The sequence below is a fragment of the Oncorhynchus tshawytscha genome, unplaced genomic scaffold, assembly GCF_018296145.1.
Source record: "Oncorhynchus tshawytscha isolate Ot180627B unplaced genomic scaffold, Otsh_v2.0 Un_contig_4078_pilon_pilon, whole genome shotgun sequence".
NCBI classification, from domain to species: Eukaryota; Metazoa; Chordata; class Actinopteri; order Salmoniformes; family Salmonidae; genus Oncorhynchus; species Oncorhynchus tshawytscha.
The window spans coordinates 234240-254945 of NW_024609652.1; the positions used below are offsets into that span (position 1 = coordinate 234240).

Here is a 20706-nt window from a genome sequence, read left to right on the forward strand (position 1 = left end):
TTGTTATGTCCTCTATGTTGATCTTTGTTATGTCCTCTATGTTGATCTTTGTTATGTCCTCTATGTTGATCTTTGTTATGTCCTCTATGTTGATCTTTTTGTTATGTCCTCTATGTTGATCTTTGTTATGTCCTCTATGTTGATCTTTGTTATGTCCTCTATGTTGATCTTTGTTATGTCCTCTATGTTGATCTTTGTTATGTCCTCTATGTATGTTGATCTTTGTTATGTCCTCTATGTTGATCTTTGTTTATGTCCTCTATGTTGATCTTTGTTATGTCCTCTATGTTGATCTTTGTTATGTCCTCTATGTTGTTGATCTTTGTTATGTCCTCTATGTTGATCTTTGTTATGTCCTCTATGTCCTCTATGTTGATCTTTGTTATGTCCTCTATGTTGATCTTTGTTATGTCCTCTATGTTGATCTTTGTTATGTCCTCTATGTTGATCTTTGTTATGTCTTTGTTATGTCCTCTATGTTGTATTTGTTATGTCCTCTATGTTGATCTTTGTTATGTCCTCTATGTTGTCTTTGTTATGTCTCTATGTTGGCATTTGTTATGTCCTCTATGTTGATCTTTGTTATGTCCTCTATGTTGATCTTTGTTATGTCCTCTATGTGATCTTTGTTATGTCCTCTATGTTGATCTTTTGTTATGTCCTCTATGTTGATCTTTGTTATGTCCTCTATGTTGGTCTTTGTTATGTCCTCTATGTTGATCTTTGTTATGTCCTCTATGTCCTCTATGTTGTTATGTCCTCTATGTTGGTCTTTGTTATGTCCTCTATGTTGATCTTTGTTATGTCCTCTATGTTGATCTTTGTTATGTCCTCTATGTCCTCTATGTTGATCTTTGTTATGTCCTCTATGTTGATCTTTGTTATGTCCTCTATGTTGATCTTTGTTATGTCCTCTATGTTGATCTTTGTTATGTCCTCTATGTTGATATTTGTTATGTCCTCTATGTTGATCTTTGTTATGTCCTCTATGTCCTCTATGTTGGTCTTTGTTATGTCCTCTATGTTGATCTTTGTTATGTCCTCTATGTTGATCTTTGTTTGTTATGTCCTCTATGTTGATCTTTGTTATGTCCTCTATGTTGATCTTTGTTATGTCCTCTATGTCCTCTATGTTGATCTTTGTTATGTCCTCTATGTTGATCTTTGTTATGTCCTCTATGTTGGTCTTTGTTATGTCCTCTATGTTGATCTTTGTTATGTCCTCTATGTTGATCTTTGTTATGTCCTCTATGTCCTCTATGTTGTCTTTGTTATGTCCTCTATGTTGATCTTTGTTATGTCCTCTATGTTGATCTTTGTTATGTCCTCTATGTTGATCTTTGTTATGTCCTCTATGTTGATCTTTGTTATGTCCTCTATGTCCTCTATGTTGATCTTTGTTATGTCCTCTATGTTGATCTTTGTTATGTCCTCTATGTTGATCTTTGTTATGTCCTCTATGTGATCTTTGTTATGTCCTCTATGTTGATCTTTGTTATGTCCTCTATGTTGATCTTTGTTATGTCCTCTATGTTGGTCTTTGTTATGTCCTCTATGTTGATCTTTGTTATGTCCTCTATGTTGATCTTTGTTATGTCCTCTATGTCCTCTATGTTGATCTTTGTTATGTCCTCTATGTTGATCTTTGTTATGTCCTCTATGTTGATCTTTGTTATGTCCTCTATGTTGATCTTTGTTATGTCCTCTATGTCTCTATGTTGATCTTTGTTATGTCCTCTATGTTGATCTTTGTTATGTCCTCTATGTTGATCTTTGTTATGTCCTCTATGTAGATCTTTGTTATGTCCTCTATGTTGGTATTTGTTAATTCCTCTATGTAGATCTTTGTTATGTCCTCTATGTTGATCTTTGTTATGTCCTCTATGTCCTCTATGTAGATCTTTGTTATGTCCTCTATGTTGGTATTTGTTAATTCCTCTATGTAGATCTTTGTTATGTCCTCTATGTTGGCATTTGTTATGTCCTCTTTGTTGACCTTTGTTATGTCCTCTATGTTGGTCTTTGTTATGTCCTCTATGTTGATCTTTGTTATGTCCTCTATGTCCTCTATGTTAGATCTTTGTTATGTCCTCTATGTTGGTCTTTGTTATGTCCTCTATGTTGATCTTTGTTATGTCCTCTATGTCCTCTACTTTGTTATGTTGTCTTTGTTATGTCCTCTATGTTGATCTTTGTTATGTCCTCTATGTTGATCTTTGTTATGTCCTCTATGTTATGTTGATCTTTGTTATGTCCTCTATGTTGATCTTTGTTATGTCCTCTATGTTGATCTTTGTTATGTCCTCTATGTTGATCTTTGTTATGTCCTCTATGTTGATATTTGTTATGTCCTCTATGTTGATCTTTGTTATGTCCTCTATGTTGATCTTTGTTATGTCCTCTATGTTGATCTTTGTTATGTCCTCTATGTTGATCTTTGTCCTCTATGTCCTCTATGTTGATCTTTGTTATGTCCTCTATGTTGATCTTTGTTATGTCCTCTATGTTGATCTTTGTTTGTCCTTATGTCCTCTATGTTGATCTTTGTTATGTCCTCTATGTTGATCTTTGTTATGTCCTCTATGTTGATCTTTGTTATGTCCTCTATGTTGATCTTTGTTATGTCCTCTATGTTGATCTTTGTTGTTATGTCCTCTATGTTGATCTTTGTTATGTCCTCTATGTTGATCTTTGTTATGTCCTCTATGTTGATCTTTGTCCTATGTCCTCTATGTTGATCTTTGTTATGTCCTCTATGTTGATCTTTGTTATGTCCTCTATGTTGATCTTTGTTATGTCCTCTATGTTGATCTTTTTATGTCCTTATGTCCTCTATGTTGATCTTTGTTATGTCCTCTATGTCCTCTATGTTGATCTTTGATATGTCCTCTATGTAGATCTTCGTTATGTCCTCTATGTTGATCTTTGTTATGTCCTCTATGTTGATCTTTGTTATGTCCTCTATGTTGGTCTTTTTTATGTCCTCTATGTTGGTCTTTGTTATGTCCTCTATGTTGGTCTTTGTTATGTCCTCTATGTCCTCTATGTTGGTCTTTGTTATGTCCTCTGTGTAGATCTTTGTTATGTCCTCTATGTTGATCTTTGTTATGTCCTCTATGTATGTTGATCTTTGTTATGTCCTCTATGTTGGTCTTTGTTATGTCCTCTATGTTGATCTTTGTTATGTCCTCTATGTTGATGATCTTTGTTATGTCCTCTATGTTGATCTTTGTTATGTCTTTGTTGATGTCCTCTATGTCCTCTATGTTGATCTTTGTTATGTCCTCTATGTTGATCTTTGTTATGTCCTCTATGTTGATCTTTGTTATGTCCTCTATGTTGATCTTTGTTATGTCCTCTATGTTGATCTTTGTTATGTCCTCTATGTTGATCTTTGTTATGTCCTCTATGTTGATCTTTGTTATGTCCTCTATGTTGATCTTTGTTATGTCCTATGTCTATGTTGTTATCTTTGTTATGTCCTCTATGTGATCCTCTATGTTGATCTTTGTTATGTCCTCTATGTTGATCTTTGTTATGTCCTCTATGTTGGTCTTTGTTATGTCCTCTATGTTGATCTTTGTTATGTCCTCTATGTTGATCTTTGTTATGTCCTCTATGTTGATCTTTGTTATGTCCTCTATGTTGATCTTTGTTATGTCCCTCTTTGTTATGTCCTCTATGTTGATCTTTGTTATGTCCTCTATGTTGATCTTTGTTATGTCCTCTATGTTGATCTTTGTTATGTATGTCCTCTATGTTGATCTTTGTTATGTCCTCTATGTCCTCTATGTTGATCTTTGTTATGTCCTCTATGTTGATCTTTGTTATGTCTCTATGTCCTCTATGTTGATCTTTGTTATGTCCTCTATGTTGATCTTTGTTTGTCCTCTATGTCCTCTATGTTGATTTCTATTCCTCTATGTCCTCTATGTTGATTTCTATTCCTCTATGTCCTCTATGTTGATCTTTGTTATGTCCTCTATGTTGGTCTTTGTTATGTCCTCTATGTTGATATTTGTTATGTCCTCTATGTCCTCTATGTTGATCTTTGTTATGTCCTCTATGTTGGTCTTTGTTATGTCCTCTATGTAGATCTTTGTTATGTCCTCTATGTTGATATTTGATATGTCCTCTGTTGATATTTGATATGTCCTCTATGTTGATCTTTGTACTCTATGTCCTCTATGTTGATCTTTGTTATGTCCTCTATGTCCTCTATGTTAATCTTTGATATGTCCTCTATGTAGATCGTTGTTATGTCCTCTATGTTGATCTTTGTTATGTCCTCTATGTTGATCTTTGATATGTCCTCTATGTTGATCTTTGTTATGTCCTCTATGTTGGTCTTTGTTATGTCCTCTATGTTGATCTTTGTTATGTCCTCTATGTCCTCTATGTTGTTGATATGTCCTCTATTTGATCTTTGTTATGTCCTCTATGTTGATCTTTGTTATGTCCTCTATGTTGATATTTGTTATGTCCTCTATGTTGATCTTTTTGTTCTTTGTTATGTCCTATATGTTGGTCTTTGTTATGTCCTCTATGTTGATCTTTGTTATGTCCTCTATGTTGATATTTATTATGTCCTCTATGTTGATCTTTGTTATGTCCTCTATGTTGATTTTTGTTATGTCCTCTATGTTGATCTTTGTTATGTCCTCTATGTTGATCTTTGTTATGTCCTCTATGTCCTCTATGTGATCTTTGTTATGTCCTCTATGTTGGTCTTTGTTATGTCCTCTATGTCCTCTATGTTGGTCTTTGTTATGTCCTCTATGTTGATATTTGTTATGTCCTCTATGTAGATCTTTGTTATGTCCTCTATGTTGGTCTTTGTTATGTCCTCTATGTCCTCTATGTTGATCTTTGTTATGTCCTCTATGTTGATCTTTGTTATGTCCTCTATGTGATCTTTGTTATGTCCTCTATGTTGATCTTTGTTATGTCCTCTATGTTGGTCTTTGTTATGTCCTCTATGTTGGTCTTTGTTATGTCCTCTATGTTGATCTTTGTTATGTCCTCTATGTTGATCTTTGTTATGTCCTCTATGTTGATCTTTGTTATGTCCTCTATGTTGATCTTTGTTATGTCCTCTATGTTGATCTTTGTTATGTCCTCTATGTTGATCTTTGTTATGTCCTCTATGTAGATCTTTGTTATGTCCTCTATGTTGATCTTTGTTATGTCCTCTATGTTGATCTTTGTTATGTCCTCTATGTCCTCTATGTTGATCTTTGTTATGTCCTCTATGTTGATCTTTGTTATGTCTCTATGTTCTCTATGTTGATCTTTGATATGTCCTCTATGTTGATCTTTGTTATGTCCTCTATGTCCTCTATGTTGATCTTTGATATGTCCTCTATGTCCTCTATGTTGATCTTTGATATGTCCTCTATGTCCTCTATGTTGATCTTTGTTATGTCCTCTATGTTGGTCTTTGTTATGTCCTCTATGTTGATCTTTGTTATGTCCTCTATGTTGATCTTTGTTATGTCCTCTATGTCTTCTATGTTGATCTTTGTCATGTCCTCTATGTTGATCTTTGTTATGTCCTCTATGTTGATCTTTGTTATGTCCTCTATGTAGATCTTTGTTATGTCCTCTATGTTGGTATTTGTTAATTCCTCTATGTAGATCTTTGTTATGTCCTCTATGTTGATCTTTGTTATGTCCTCTATGTTGGCATTTGTTATGTCCTCTATGTTGATCTTTGTTATGTCCTCTATGTTGGTCTTTGTTATGTCCTCTATGTTGATCTTTGTTATGTCCTCTATGTAGATCTTTGTTATGTCCTCTATGTTGGTCTTTGTTATGTCCTCTATGTCCTCTATGTAGATCTTTGTTATGTCCTCTATGTTGGTCTTTGTTATGTCCTCTATGTTGATCTTTGTTATGTCCTCTATGTCCTCTATGTTGAACTTTGTTATGTCCTCTATGTTGGTCTTTGTTATGTCCTCTATGTTGATCTTTGTTATGTCCTCTATGTAGATCTTTGTTATGTCCTCTATGTCCTCTATGTTGGTCTTTGTTATGTCCTCTGTGTTGATCTTTGTTATGTCCTCTATGTAGATCTTTGTTATGTCCTCTATGTCCTCTATGTTGATCTTTGTTATGTCCTCTATGTTGATATTTGTTATGTCCTCTATGTTGATCTTTGTTATGTCCTCTATGTTGGTCTTTGTTATGTCCTATGTCCTCTATGTTGATCTTTGTTATGTCCTCTATGTTGATCTTTGTTATGTCCTCTATGTCCTCTATGTCCTCTATGTTGATCTTTGTTATGTCCTCTATGTCCTCTATGTTGATCTTTGTTATGTCCTCTATGTTGATCTTTGTTATGTCCTCTATGTTGGTCTTTGTTATGTCCTCTATGTTGATCTTTGTTATGTCCTCTATGTAGATCTTTGTTATGTCCTCTATGTCCTCTATGTTGATCTTTGTTATGTCCTCTATGTTGTCTTTGTTATGTCCTCTATGTTGGTCTTTGTTATGTCCTCTATGTTGATCTTTGTTATGTCCTCTATGTAGATCTTTGTTATGTCCTCTATGTCCTCTATGTTGATCTTTGTTATGTCCTCTATGTTGGTCTTTGTTATGTCCTCTATGTTGATCTTTGTTATGTCCTCTATGTAGATCTTTGTTATGTCCTCTATGTCCTCTATGTTGATCTTTGTTATGTCCTCTATGTTGAACTTTGTTATGTCCTCTATGTTGGTCTTTGTTATGTCCTCTATGTTGATCTTTGTTATGTCCTCTATGTAGATCTTTGTTATGTCCTCTATGTCCTCTATGTTGATCTTTGTTATGTCCTCTATGTTGATCTTTGTTATGTCCTCTCTTTGTTATGTCCTCTATGTTGATCTTTGTTATGTCCTCTATGTTGATCTTTGTTATGTCCTCTATGTAGATCTTTGTCCTCTATGTCCTCTATGTTGATCTTTGTTATGTCCTCTATGTTGGTCTTTGTTATGTCCTCTATGTTGATCTTTGTTATGTCCTCTATGTAGATCTTTGTTATGTCCTCTATGTCCTCTATGTTGATCTTTGTTATGTCCTCTATGTTCTTTGTTATGTCCTCTATGTTGGTCTTTGTTATGTCCTCTATGTTGATCTTTTTGTTATGTCCTCTATGTAGATCTTTGTTATGTCCTTATGTCCTCTATGTTGATCTTTGTTATGTCCTCTATGTTGATATTTGTTATGTCCTCTATGTTGATCTTTGTTTGTTATGTCCTCTATGTTGGTCTTTGTTATGTCCTCTATGTCCTCTATGTAGATCTTTGTTATGTCCTCTATGTTGATCTTTGTTATGTCCTCTATGTCCTCTATGTCCTCTATGTTGATATTTGTTATGTCCTCTATGTCCTCTATGTTGATCTTTGTTATGTCCTCTATGTTGATCTTTGTTATGTCCTCTATGTTGATCTTTGTTATGTCCTCTATGTTGATCTTTGTTATGTCCTCTATGTAGATCTTTGATATGTCCTCTATGTCCTCTATGTTGATCTTTGTTATGTCCTCTATGTTGATCTTTGTTATGTCCTCTATGTTGATCTTTGTTATGTCCTCTATGTCCTCTATGTTGATATTTGATATGTCCTCTATGTTGATCTTTGTTATGTCCTCTATGTTGATATTTGATATGTCCTCTATGTAGATCTTTGTTATGTCCTATATGTTGGTCTTTGTTATGTCCTCTATGTAGATCTTCGTTATGTCCTCTATGTTGATATTTGTTATGTCCTCTATGTTGATCTTTGTTATGTCCTCTATGTTGATCTTTGTTATGTCCTCTATGTAGATCTTTGTTATGTCCTCTATGTTGGTCTTTGTTATGTCCTTTATGTCCTCTATGTAGATCTTTGTTATGTCCTCTATGTTGATCTTTGTTATGTCCTCTATGTTGATCTTTGTTATGTCCTCTATGTAGATCTTTGTTATGTCCTCTATGTTGATCTTTGTTATGTCCTCTATGTCGGTCTTTGTTATGTCCTCTATGTTGGTCTTTGATATGTCCTCTATGTTGATCTTTGTTATGTCCTCTATGTTGATCTTTGTTATGTCCTCTATGTTGATCTTTGTTATGTCCTCTATGTTGATCTTTGTTATGTCCTCTATGTTGATCTTTGTTATGTCCTCTATGTTGGTCTTTGTTATGTCCTCTATGTTGATCTTTGTTATGTCCTCTATGTTGATCTTTGTTATGTCCTCTATGTTGATCTTTGTTATGTCCTCTATGTTCTCTATGTTGATCTTTGATATGTCCTCTATGTTGATCTTTGTTATGTCCTCTATGTTGATCTTTGATATGTCCTCTATGTCCTCTATGTTGATCTTTGTTATGTCCTCTATGTTGATCTTTGTCCTTATGTCCTCTATGTTGATCTTTGTTATGTCCTCTATGTAGATCTTCGTTATGTCCTCTATGTTGATCTTTGTTATGTCCTCTATGTTGATCTTTGTTATGTCCTCTATGTCCTCTATGTTGGTCTTTTTTACGTCCTCTATGTTGGTCTTTGTTATGTCCTCTATGTCCTCTATGTTGGTCTTTGTTATGTCCTCTGTGTAGATCTTTGTTATGTCCTCTATGTCCTCTATGTTGATCTTTGTTATGTCCTCTATGTTGATCTTTGTTATGTCCTCTATGTCCTCTATGTTGGTCTTTGTTATGTCCTCTATGTCCTCTATGTTGATCTTTGTTATGTCCTCTATGTCCTCTATGTTGTCTTTTTGTCTATGTCCTCTATGTTGATCTTTGTTATGTCCTCTATGTAGATCTTTGTTATGTCCTCTATGTCCTCTATGTTGATCTTTGTTATGTCCTCTATGTTGATCTTTGTTATGTCCTCTATGTTGGTCTTTGTTATGTCCTCTATGTCCACTATGTTGGTCTTTGTTATGTCCTCTATGTAGATCTTTGATATGTCCTCTATGTCCTCTATGTTGATCTTTGTTATGTCCTCTATGTCCTCTATGTTGGTCTTTGTTATGTCCTCTATGTTGATCTTTGTTATGTCCTCTAGGTTGATCTTTGTTATGTCCTCTATGTTGATCTTTGTTATGTCCTCTATGTTGATCTTTGTTATGTCCTCTATGTTGATCTTTGTTATGTCCTCTATGTCCTCTATGTTGATATTTGTTATGTCCTCTATGTCCTCTATGTCCTCTATGTTGATCTTTGTTATGTCCTCTATGTTGATCTTTGTTATGTCCTCTATGTCCTCTATGTAGATCTTCGTTATGTCCTCTATGTAGATCTTTGTTATGTCCTCTATGTTGATCTTTGTTATGTCCTCTATGTCCTCTATGTTGATATTTGCTATGTCCTCTATGTCCTCTATGTTGATATTTGCTATGTCCTCTATGTCCTCTATGTTGATATTTGTTATGTCCTCTATGTCCTCTATGTTGGTCTTTGTTATGTCCTCTATGTTGATATTTGTTATGTCCTCTATGTCCTCTATGTTGATCTTTGTTATGTCCTCTATGTTGGTCTTTGTTATGTCCTCTATGTAGATCTTTGTTATGTCCTCTATGTTGATATTTGATATGTCCTCTGTTGATATTTGATATGTCCTCTATGTTGATCTTTGTTATGTACTCTATGTCCTCTATGTTGATCTTTGTTATGTCCTCTATGTCCTCTATGTTAATCTTTGATATGTCCTCTATGTAGATCGTTGTTATGTCCTCTATGTTGATCTTTGTTATGTCCTCTATGTAGATCTTTGATATGTCCTCTATGTTGATCTTTGTTATGTCCTCTATGTTGGTCTTTGTTATGTCCTCTATGTTGATCTTTGTTATGTCCTCTATGTCCTCTATGTTGATATTTGATATGTCCTCTATGTTGATCTTTGTTATGTCCTCTATGTTGATATTTGATATGTCCTCTATGTAGATCTTTGTTATGTCCTATATGTTGGTCTTTGTTATGTCCTCTATGTAGATCTTCGTTATGTCCTCTATGTTGATATTTATTATGTCCTCTATGTTGATCTTTGTTATGTCCTCTATGTTGATTTTTGATATGTCCTCTATGTTGATATTTGTTATGTCCTCTATGTTGATCTTTGTTATGTCCTCTATGTCCTCTATGTAGATCTTTGTTATGTCCTCTATGTTGGTCTTTGTTATGTCCTCTATGTTGATATTTGATATGTCCTCTATGTAGATCTTTGTTATGTCCTCTATGTTGGTCTTTGTTATGTCCTTTATGTCCTCTATGTAGATCTTTGTTATGTCCTCTATGTTGATCTTTGTTATGTCCTCTATGTAGATCTTTGTTATGTCCTCTATGTTGATCTTTGTTATGTCCTCTATGTTGGTCTTTGTTATGTCCTCTATGTTGGTCTTTGTTATGTCCTCTATGTTGATCTTTGTTATGTCCTCTATGTTGATCTTTGTTATGTCCTCTATGTTGATCTTTGTTATGTCCTCTATGTTGATCTTTGTTATGTCCTCTATGTTGATCTTTGTTATGTCCTCTATGTTGGTCTTTGTTATGTCCTCTATGTTGATCTTTGTTATGTCCTCTATGTTGATCTTTGTTATGTCCTCTATGTTGATCTTTGTTATGTCCTCTATGTCCTCTATGTTGATCTTTGTTATGTCCTCTATGTTGATCTTTGTTATGTCCTCTATGTTCTCTATGTTGATCTTTGATATGTCCTCTATGTTGATCTTTGTTATGTCCTCTATGTCCTCTATGTTGATCTTTGATATGTCCTCTATGTCCTCTATGTTGATCTTTGATATGTCCTCTATGTCCTCTATGTTGATCTTTGTTATGTCCTCTATGTTGGTCTTTGTTATGTCCTCTATGTTGATCTTTGTTATGTCCTCTATGTTGATCTTTGTTATGTCCTCTATGTCTCTATGTTGATCTTTGTTATGTCCTCTATGTTGATCTTGTTATGTCCTCTATGTTGATCTTTGTTATGTCCTCTATGTAGATCTTTGTTATGTCCTCTATGTTGGTATTTGTTATTCCTCTATGTAGATCTTTGTTATGTCCTCTATGTTGATCTTTGTTATGTCCTCTATGTTGGCATTTGTTATGTCCTCATTGTTGACCTTTGTTATGTCCTCTATGTTGGTCTTTGTTATGTCCTCTATGTTGATCTTTGTTATGTCCTCTATGTAGATCTTTGTTATGTCCTCTATGTTGGTCTTTGTTATGTCCTCTATGTCCTCTATGTAGATCTTTGTTATGTCCTCTATGTTGGTCTTTGTTATGTCCTCTATGTTGATCTTTGTTATGTCCTCTATGTCCTCTATGTTGAACTTTGTTATGTCCTCTATGTTGGTCTTTGTTATGTCCTCTATGTTGATCTTTGTTATGTCCTCTATGTAGATCTTTGTTATGTCCTCTATGTTGGTCTTTGTTATGTCCTCTGTGTTGATCTTTGTTATGTCCTCTATGTAGATCTTTGTTATGTCCTCTATGTCCTCTATGTTGATCTTTGTTATGTCCTCTATGTTGATATTTGTTATGTCCTCTATGTTGATCTTTGTTATGTCCTCTATGTTGGTCTTTGTTATGTCCTCTATGTCCTCTATGTAGATCTTTGTTATGTCCTCTATGTTGATCTTTGTTATGTCCTCTATGTCCTCTATGTTGATCTTTGTTATGTCCTCTATGTTGATCTTTGTTATGTCCTCTATGTCCTCTATGTAGATCTTCGTTATGTCCTCTATGTAGATCTTTGTTATGTCCTCTATGTTGGTCTTTGTTATGTCCTCTATGTTGATATTTGATATGTCCTCTATGTTGATATTTGTTATGTCCTCTATGTCCTCTATGTTGATCTTTGTTATGTCCTCTATGTTGGTCTTTGTTATGTCCTCTATGTTGGTCTTTGTTATGTCCTCTATGTAGATCTTTGTTATGTCCTCTATGTAGATCTTTGATATGTCCTCTATGTCCTCTATGTTGATCTTTGTTATGTCCTCTATGTTGATCTTTGTTATGTCCTCTATGTTGATCTTTGTTATGTCCTCTATGTTGATCTTTGTTATGTCCTCTATGTCCTCTATGTTGATCTTTGTTATGTCCTCTATGTTGTCTTTGTTATGTCCTCTATGTTGGTCTTTGTTATGTCCTCTATGTCTTTGTTATGTCCTATGTTGATCTTTGTTATGTCCTCTATGTCCTCTATGTTGATCTTTGTTATGTCCTCTATGTTGATCTTTGTTATGTCCTCTATGTTGATCTTTGTTATGTCCTCTATGTCCTCTATGTTGGTCTTTGTTATGTCCTCTATGTCTTTGTTATGTCCTCTATGTTGATCTTTGTTATGTCCTCTATGTCCTCTATGTCCTCTATGTTGATCTTTGTTTGTCCTTATGTCCTCTATGTTGATCTTTGTTATGTCCTCTATGTAGATCTTTGTTATGTCCTCTATGTTGATCTTTGTTATGTCCTCTATGTTGATCTTTGTTATGTCCTCTATGTTGGTCTATGTCCTCTATGTCCTCTATGTTGTTATGTCTTTGTTATGTCCTATGTCCTCTATGTTGATCTTTGTTATGTCCTCTATGTTGATCTTTGTTATGTCCTCTATGTTGATCTTTGTTATGTCCTCTATGTTGATCTTTGTTATGTCCTCTATGTTGTTATCTTTGTTATGTCCTCTATGTTGATCTTTGTTTGTCCTCTATGTTGATCTTTGTTATGTCCTCTATGTTGATCTTTGTTATGTCCTCTATGTTGATCTTTGTTATGTCCTCTATGTTGATCTTTGTTATGTCCTCTATGTTGATCTTTGTTATGTCCTCTATGTTGATCTTTGTTATGTCCTCTATGTTGATCTTTGTTATGTCCTCTATGTTGATCTTTGTTATGTCCTCTATGTTGATCTTTGTTATGTCCTCTATGTTGATCTTTGTTATGTCCTCTATGTCCTCTATGTTGATCTTTGATATGTCCTCTATGTTGATCTTTGTTATGTCCTCTATGTTGATATGTTGGTCTTTGTTATGTCCTCTATGTAGATCTTCGTTATGTCCTCTATGTTGATCTTTGTTATGTCCTCTATGTTGATCTTTGTTATGTCCTCTATGTTGATCTTTGTTATGTCCTCTATGTGATCTTTGTTATGTCCTCTATGTTGGTCTTTGTTTGTCCTCTATGTAGATTATGTCCTCTATGTTGATCTTTGTTATGTCCTCTATGTTGATCTTTGTTATGTCCTCTATGTTGATCTTTGTTATGTCCCTCTATCTTTGTTATGTCCTCTATGTTGATCTTTGTTATGTCCTCTATGTTGATCTTTGTTATGTCCTCTATGTTGATCTTTGTTATGTCCTCTATGTCCTCTATGTTGATCTTTGTTATGTCCTCTATGTTGATCTTTGTTATGTCCTCTATGTTGTCTTTGTTATGTCCTCTATGTTGATCTTTGTTATGTCCTCTATGTTGATCTTTGTTATGTCCTCTATGTTGATCTTTGTTATGTCCTCTATGTCCTCTATGTTGATCTTTGATATGTCCTCTATGTTGATCTTTGTTATGTCCTCTTATGTCCTCTATGTTGATCTTTGTTATGTCCTCTATGTTGATCTTTGTTTGTCCTATGTCCTCTATGTTGATCTTTGTTATGTCCTCTATGTTCCTCTTTGTTATGTCCTCTATGTTGATCTTTGTTATGTCCTCTATGTTGATCTTTGTTATGTCCTCTATGTTGATCTTTGTTATGTTTGTTATGTCCTCTATGTTGATCTTTGTTATGTCCTCTATGTCCTCTATGTTGGTCTTTGTTATGTCCTCTGTGTAGATCTTTGTTATGTCCTCTATGTCCTCTATGTTGATCTTTGTTATGTCCTCTATGTTGATCTTTGTTATGTCCTCTATGTCCTCTATGTTGGTCTTTGTTATGTCCTCTATGTCTTCTATGTTGGTCTTTGTTATGTCCTCTATGTCCTCTATGTTGGTCTTTGTTATGTCCTCTATGTCCACTATGTTGGTCTTTGTTATGTCCTCTATGTAGATCTTTGATATGTCCTCTATGTCCTCTATGTTGATCTTTGTTATGTCCTCTATGTCCTCTATGTTGGTCTTTGTTATGTCCTCTATGTTGATCTTTGTTATGTCCTCTAGGTTGATCTTTGTTATGTCCTCTATGTTGATCTTTGTTATGTCCTCTATGTTGATCTATGTCCTCTATGTTGATCTTTGTTATGTTATGTCCTCTATGTTGGTCTTTGTTATGTCCTCTATGTCCTCTATGTTGGTCTTTGTTATGTCCTCTATGTCCTCTATGTTGGTCTTTGTTATGTCCTCTATGTTGATCTTTGTTATGTCCTCTATGTCCTCTATGTTGGTCTTTGTTATGTCCTCTATGTCCTCTATGTTGGTCTTTGTTATGTCCTCTATGTTGGTCTTTGTTATGTCCTCTATGTCCTCTATGTTGGTCTTTGTTATGTCCTCTATGTCCTCTATGTTGGTCTTTGTTATGTCCTCTATGTTGGTCTTTGTTATGTCCTCTATGTCCTCTGTGTTGGTCTTTGTTATGTCCTCCGTGTGTTGTTGTTGTTGATCTTCGTGTGTTGTTGTTGTTGATCTTTGTCATTGTCTCATGCACTACAACCATAATCAATAATAGCAGTGTTTCACAATTGTCATCAGACTCCAGTATTCCAGAGAACATAATGATCTGATTATATTGTGGTTGTATTAGCCCATGAGACAAATAATGACATGTTGTAAGTTGTTCTATGTCATTTTCTTAAGTACGAAAACTATGTTCAGTTAAAGATGATACTAGAGCTTCATGGCTTCACTAGAGGCCAATATTTCAGACTATAACATATTATTACTATAGTATATTGTATATTTAGGGTAGCAGAAGCTTCATGTCTGTCACTAGAGGCCAATATTTCAGACTATAACATATTATTACTATAGTATATTGTATATTCAGGGTAGCAGAATTACAGTAACCTTTTAAAACATTCCCGGGTTTTGCAGGGAATCTGTAATCCTTCTAACAGGATTTCTGGAAAACCAGGAGAATTTGGGACGACGACAGATCTTTTGCAACTGTAAATGAATGATATATCATATTATAGTGAGAACCCACCTGTAGCACCCCGTATGCCTGTCCACGGTCGAACATGAGGATATAGTAGTTGAGATTCCTGAGAGCTGACTCCCAGGGGATGTAGTCTCTCTCCTGAGACAGGTACCTGGTAATATATAATATAAGAACTGACTCCCAGGGGACGGAGTCTCTCTCCTGAGACAGGTACCTGGTAATATATAATATAAGAACTGACTCCCAGGGGACGGAGTCTCTCTCCTGAGACAGGTACCTGGTAATATATAATATAAGAACTGACTCCCAGGGGACGGAGTCTTTCTCCTGAGACAGGTACCTGGTAATATATAATCTGTATAGTAGAATATATTACTCTAGTTACCTGGTGGTCCTCAGAGCTAATGTCGTGTTGATCACCTTGGCCCTGGAAACACACAACAATATGACAGCACAACCGCATCAGCTTCCAGCTTCCACACAGTTCACCAGGAAATACAGTAGGTCGGGGGGAGTAAGAAAGAGCTTTACCTGGCCAGATTGAAGGCATCATCCACTATTTGAGCTCTGTTAATTAAAGGAATGACCTGCACACAGAAGTTCTGATGTTACCATGCGTCATATGGAATCATACTCTGATAGGTAATATCCACATAAGATTGGATTAATAACGTATACTGACCGTGTGGTCTGTGGTGAGCTGGTTGAGGAGTCGTTCCCAGTTGTCCATGTCGTAGTTAACCCTGTAATAGCCAGACACATTGAGGTTGGCCAGAACCCACTCAGATCCTGCTGTTGTCATGGGGGGGTGTCTGTCTATTGGAGGAAAGCAACACACTGGTCACAGAAAGGCAACATTCTGCCAGATTTGACAAAATTCACTGGTTTTCCAGAATATCCTGGTTAGAGGATTCCCTGACTTCCCGCTAATTCCCAAGTAATTCCATGAAAACTCCAACCACGATTTATGGAAAACAGGGACTTTTTGGGAAAGTTACCATAATTTTGCAACCTTGGTCTCAAGTTAGGATTCAACACAGAACTTCCTGTTACGATGAACAATAACATGACCTGGCCAGTTCATTAGTCCAGGGACATCTGCACTGATACCCATGGACCTGTTCATTAGTCATTAGTCCAGGGACATCTGCACTGATACCCATGGACCTGTTCATTAGTCCAGGGACATCTGCACTGATACCCATGGACCTGTTCATTAGTCCAGGGACATCTCCACTAATACCCATGGGCCTGCTCATTAGTCCAGGGACATCTGCACTGATACCCATGGACCTGTTCATTAGTCATTAGTCCAGGGACATCTGCACTGATACCCATGGACCTGTTCATTAGTCCAGGGACATCTCCACTGTTCATACCCATGGGCCTGTCAGGGACATTACTGATACCCATTAGTCCAGGGACATCTCCACTGATACCCATGGGCCTGTTCATTAGTCCAGGGACATCTGCACTGATACCCATGGACCTGTTCATTAGTCATTAGTCCAGGGACATCTCAACTGATACCCATGGACCTGTTCATTAGTCCAGGGACATCTCCACTGATACCCATGGGCCTGTTCATTAGTCCAGGGACATCTCCACTGATACCCATGGGCCTGTTCATTAGTCCAGGGACATCTCCACTAATACCCATGGACCTGTTCATTAGTCCAGGGACATCTGCACTGATACCCATGGACCTGTTCATTAGTCCAGGGACATCTCCACTAATACCCATGGGCCTGTTCATTAGTCCAGGGACATCTGCACTGATACCCATGGACCTGTTCATTAGTCATTAGTCCAGGGACATCTGCACTGATACCCATGGACCTGTTCATTAGTCCAGGGACATCTCCACTAATACCCATGGGCCTGTCCATTAGTCATTAGTCCAGGGACATCTCCACTGATACCCATGGGCCTGTTCATTAGTCCAGGGACATCTCCACTGATACCCATGGACCTGTTCATTAGTCATTAGTCCAGGGACATCTCCACTGATACCCATGGACCTGTTCATTAGTCATTAGTCCAGGGACATCTCCACTGATACCCATGGGCCTGTTCATTAGTCATTAGTCCAGGGACATCTCAACTGACACCCATGGACCTGTCCATTAGTCATTAGTCCAGGGACATCTCAACTGATACCCATGGACCTGTTCATTAGTCATTAGTCCAGGGACATCTCAACTGACACCCATGGACCTGTCCATTAGTCATTAGTCCAGGGACATCTCAACTGATACCCATGGACCTGTCCATTAGTCATTAGTCCAGGGACATCTCCACCTATACCCATGGGCCTGTCCATTAGTCATTAGTCCAGAGACATCTCCACTGATACCCATGGACCTGTCCATTAGTCATTAGTCCAGAGACATCTCCACTGATACCCATGGACCTGTCCATTAGTCCAGGGACATCTCCACTTATACCCATGCAGGACTTCATTTGACACAAACACTGGCATTAGAAATACCTGTTTCCTGAAGAAGCCAGTGTTGCTCTCTCTCAACTCCTCCCTTCATCCATTTGATGGGGACCAACCAGGTGTAACTAAAAAGACATGGGAACAGGATGGTCAGGTGACTGAATTAAAGATGATTTGGGGGTTTATCATCATGACCTTATTGTTGAATGATCATGACCCAAGCTGAACGAACCCCCCTCCTTAACACCAGGATGTACTAACCCGTCCTTAACCCTAGGATGTACTAGCCCCTCCTTATCCCCAGTCTAAACTAACCCCAGGCTGTACTAACCCCTCCTTAACCCCAGGCTGTACTAACCCCTCCTTAAACCCAGGCTGTACTAACCCCTCCTTAACCCCAGACTATACTAACCCATCCTTAACCCCAGACTATACTAACCCCTCCTTAACCCCAGGCTGTACTAACCCCTCCTTAACCCCAGGCTGTACTAACCCCAGGCTGTACCAACCCCTCCTTAACCCCAAGCTGTACTAACCCCTCCTTAACCCCAGGCTGTACTAACCCCTCCTTAACCCCAGACTATACTAACCCCTCCTCAACCCCAGGCTGTACTAACCCCTCCTTAACCCCAGGCTGTACTAACCCCTCCTTAACCCCAGACTATACTAATCCCTTCTTAACTCCCAGACTGTACTAACCCCAGGCTGTACTAACCCCTCCTTAACCCCAGGCTGTACTAATCCCTCCTTAACCCCAGACTGTACTAACCCCAGGCTGTACTAACCCCTCCTTAATCCCAGGCTGTACTAACCCCAGTATGTACTAATCCCTCCTTAACTCCCAGACTGTACTAACCCCAGTATGTACTATAACCCCTCCTTAACCCCAGGCTGTATTAACCCCTCCTTAACTCCAGACTGTACTAACCCCTGGCTGTACTAACCCCAGACTATACTAACCCCTCCTTAACCCCAGACTATACTAACCCCAGACTATACAAACAAATCAAATCAAATTTTATTTGTCACATACCCAGGTTAGCAGATGTTAATGCCAGGTGTACTAATGCTTGTGCTTCTAGTTCCGACAATGCAGTAATAACGAGCAAGTAATCTAACTAACAATTCCAAAAAAAAAACTACTGTCTTATACACAGTGTAAGGGGATAAAGAATATGTACATAAGGATATATGAATGAGTGATGGTACAGAGCAGCATAGGCAAGATACAGTAGATGATATACTAACCCCTCCTTAACCCCAGACTATACTAACCCCTCCTTAACCCCTGGCTGTACTAACCCCAGACTATACTAACCCCTCCTTAACCCCAGACTACTAACCCCTCCTTAACCCCTGGCTGTACTAACCCCAGACTATACTAACCCCTCCTTAACCCCAGACTATACTAACCCCTCCTTAACCCCAGACTATACTAACCCCTCCTTAACCCCAGGCTGTACTAACCCCAGGCTGTACTAACCCGTCCTTAACCCCAGGCTGTACTAACCCCTCCTTAACCCCAGTATGTACTAACCCCTCCTTAACCCCAGTATGTACAAACCCCTCCTTAACCCCAGGCTGTTGGGGGTTAACTAACTGCCTTGTTGTTGGGGGTTAACTAACTGCCTTGCTGTGCTTTGGCAAAGTGGGTGGGGTTATATCCTTCCTGTTTGGCCCTGTCTGGGGGTGTCATCGGATGGGGCCACAGTGTCTCCTGACCCCTCCTGTCTCAGCCTCCAGTATTTATGCTGCAGTAGTTTATGTGTCGGGGGCTAGGGTCAGTTTGTTATATCTGGAGTACTTCTCCTGTCCTATCCGGTGTCCTGTGTGAATTTAAGTATGCTCTCTCTAATTCTCTCTTTCTCTCTCTCTCTCGGAGGACCTGAGCCCTAGGACCATGCCTCAGGACTACCTGACATGATGACTCCTTGCTGTCCCCAGTCCACCTGGCCGTACTGCTGCTCCAGTTTCAACTGTTCTGCCTGTGATTATTATTATTTGACCATGCTGGTCATTTATGAACATTTGAACATCTTGGCCATGTTCTGTTATAATCTCCACCCGGCACAGCCAGATGAGGACTTGCCACCCCACATAGCCTGGTTCCTCTATAGGTTTCTTCCTAGGTTTTGGCCTTCCTAGGGAGTTTTTCCTAGCCACCGTGCTTCTACACCTGCATTGCTTGCTGTTTGGGGTTTTAGGCTGGGTTTCTGTACAGCACTTTGAGATATCAGCTGATGTACAAAGGGCTATATAAATACATTTGATTTGATTTGATTTGCTGCAGGGGGTTAACTAACTGCCTTGCTGTTGGGGGTTAACTGCCTTGCTGTTGGGGTTTAACTACCCTGTTGTTGGGGGTTAACTGCCTTGATGTTGGGGGTTAACTGCCTTAACTGAACTTCCGGCGCCGACAGAGATGGCCGCCTCGCTTCGCATTCCTAGGAAACTATGCAGTTTTTTGTTTTTTTTACGTGTTATTTCTTACATTAGTACCCCAGGTCATCTTAGGTTTCATTACATACAGTCGAGAAGAACTACTGTCAACTCACCATATACGACCAAGAATATGAGCAGATCCGTCCTGCCTTTCACCCAACTCACCATCAGACTACGGGACCAAGAATATGACTTTGACAACAAGGTTGATGAAATCCGAGCAAGGGTAGCATCCTGTGGTCCTGCCTTTTTCACATCCAGAACTGGGGATTTTAACAAGGAATGAAAACAAGGATCCCAGCCTGGCAAAACCTTGGATCACTGCTATTCTAACTTCCGCGACGCATATAAGGCCCTGCCCCGCCCTCCTTTCGGAAAAGCTGACCACGACTCCATTTTGTTGATCCCTGCCTACAGACAGAAACTAAAACAAGAAGCTCCCACGCTGAGGTCTGTTCAACGCTGGTCCGACCAATCTGATTCCACACTCCAAGACTGCTTCCATCACGTGGACTGGGAGATGTTTCGTATTGCGTCAGACAACAACATTGACGAATACGCTGATTCGGTGTGCGAGTTCATTAGAACATGCGTTGAAGATGTCGTTCCCATAGCAACGATTCAAACATTCCCAAACCAGAAACCGTGGATTGATGGCAGCATTCGCGTGAAACTGAAAGCGCGAACCACTGCTTTTAATCAGGGCAAGGTGACCGGTAACATGACCGAATACAAACAGTGTAGCTATTCCCTCCGCTAGGCAATCAAACAAGCTAAGCG

At 38.1% G+C, this 20706-nt stretch overlaps 1 protein-coding gene across 4 annotated transcripts in view; it reads right to left on the minus strand.

Moving 5' to 3' along the window:
• LOC112253222 (aminopeptidase N) overlaps positions 1–20706 on the minus strand; it is a 79555-nt gene that overhangs the window by 35622 nt on the left and 23227 nt on the right. For all 4 annotated transcript variants that reach the window (XM_042316646.1, XM_042316647.1, XM_042316648.1 and 1 more), the window contains exons 11-15: positions 17533–17609; positions 15724–15857; positions 15573–15628; positions 15427–15468; positions 15087–15192 (exon numbers count right to left, since the gene is read on the minus strand). In XM_042316646.1, the coding sequence (XP_042172580.1) occupies positions 15087–15192; positions 15427–15468; positions 15573–15628; positions 15724–15857; positions 17533–17609 (415 nt within the window). The remainder of the gene's footprint in view (positions 1–15086; positions 15193–15426; positions 15469–15572; positions 15629–15723; positions 15858–17532; positions 17610–20706) is intronic.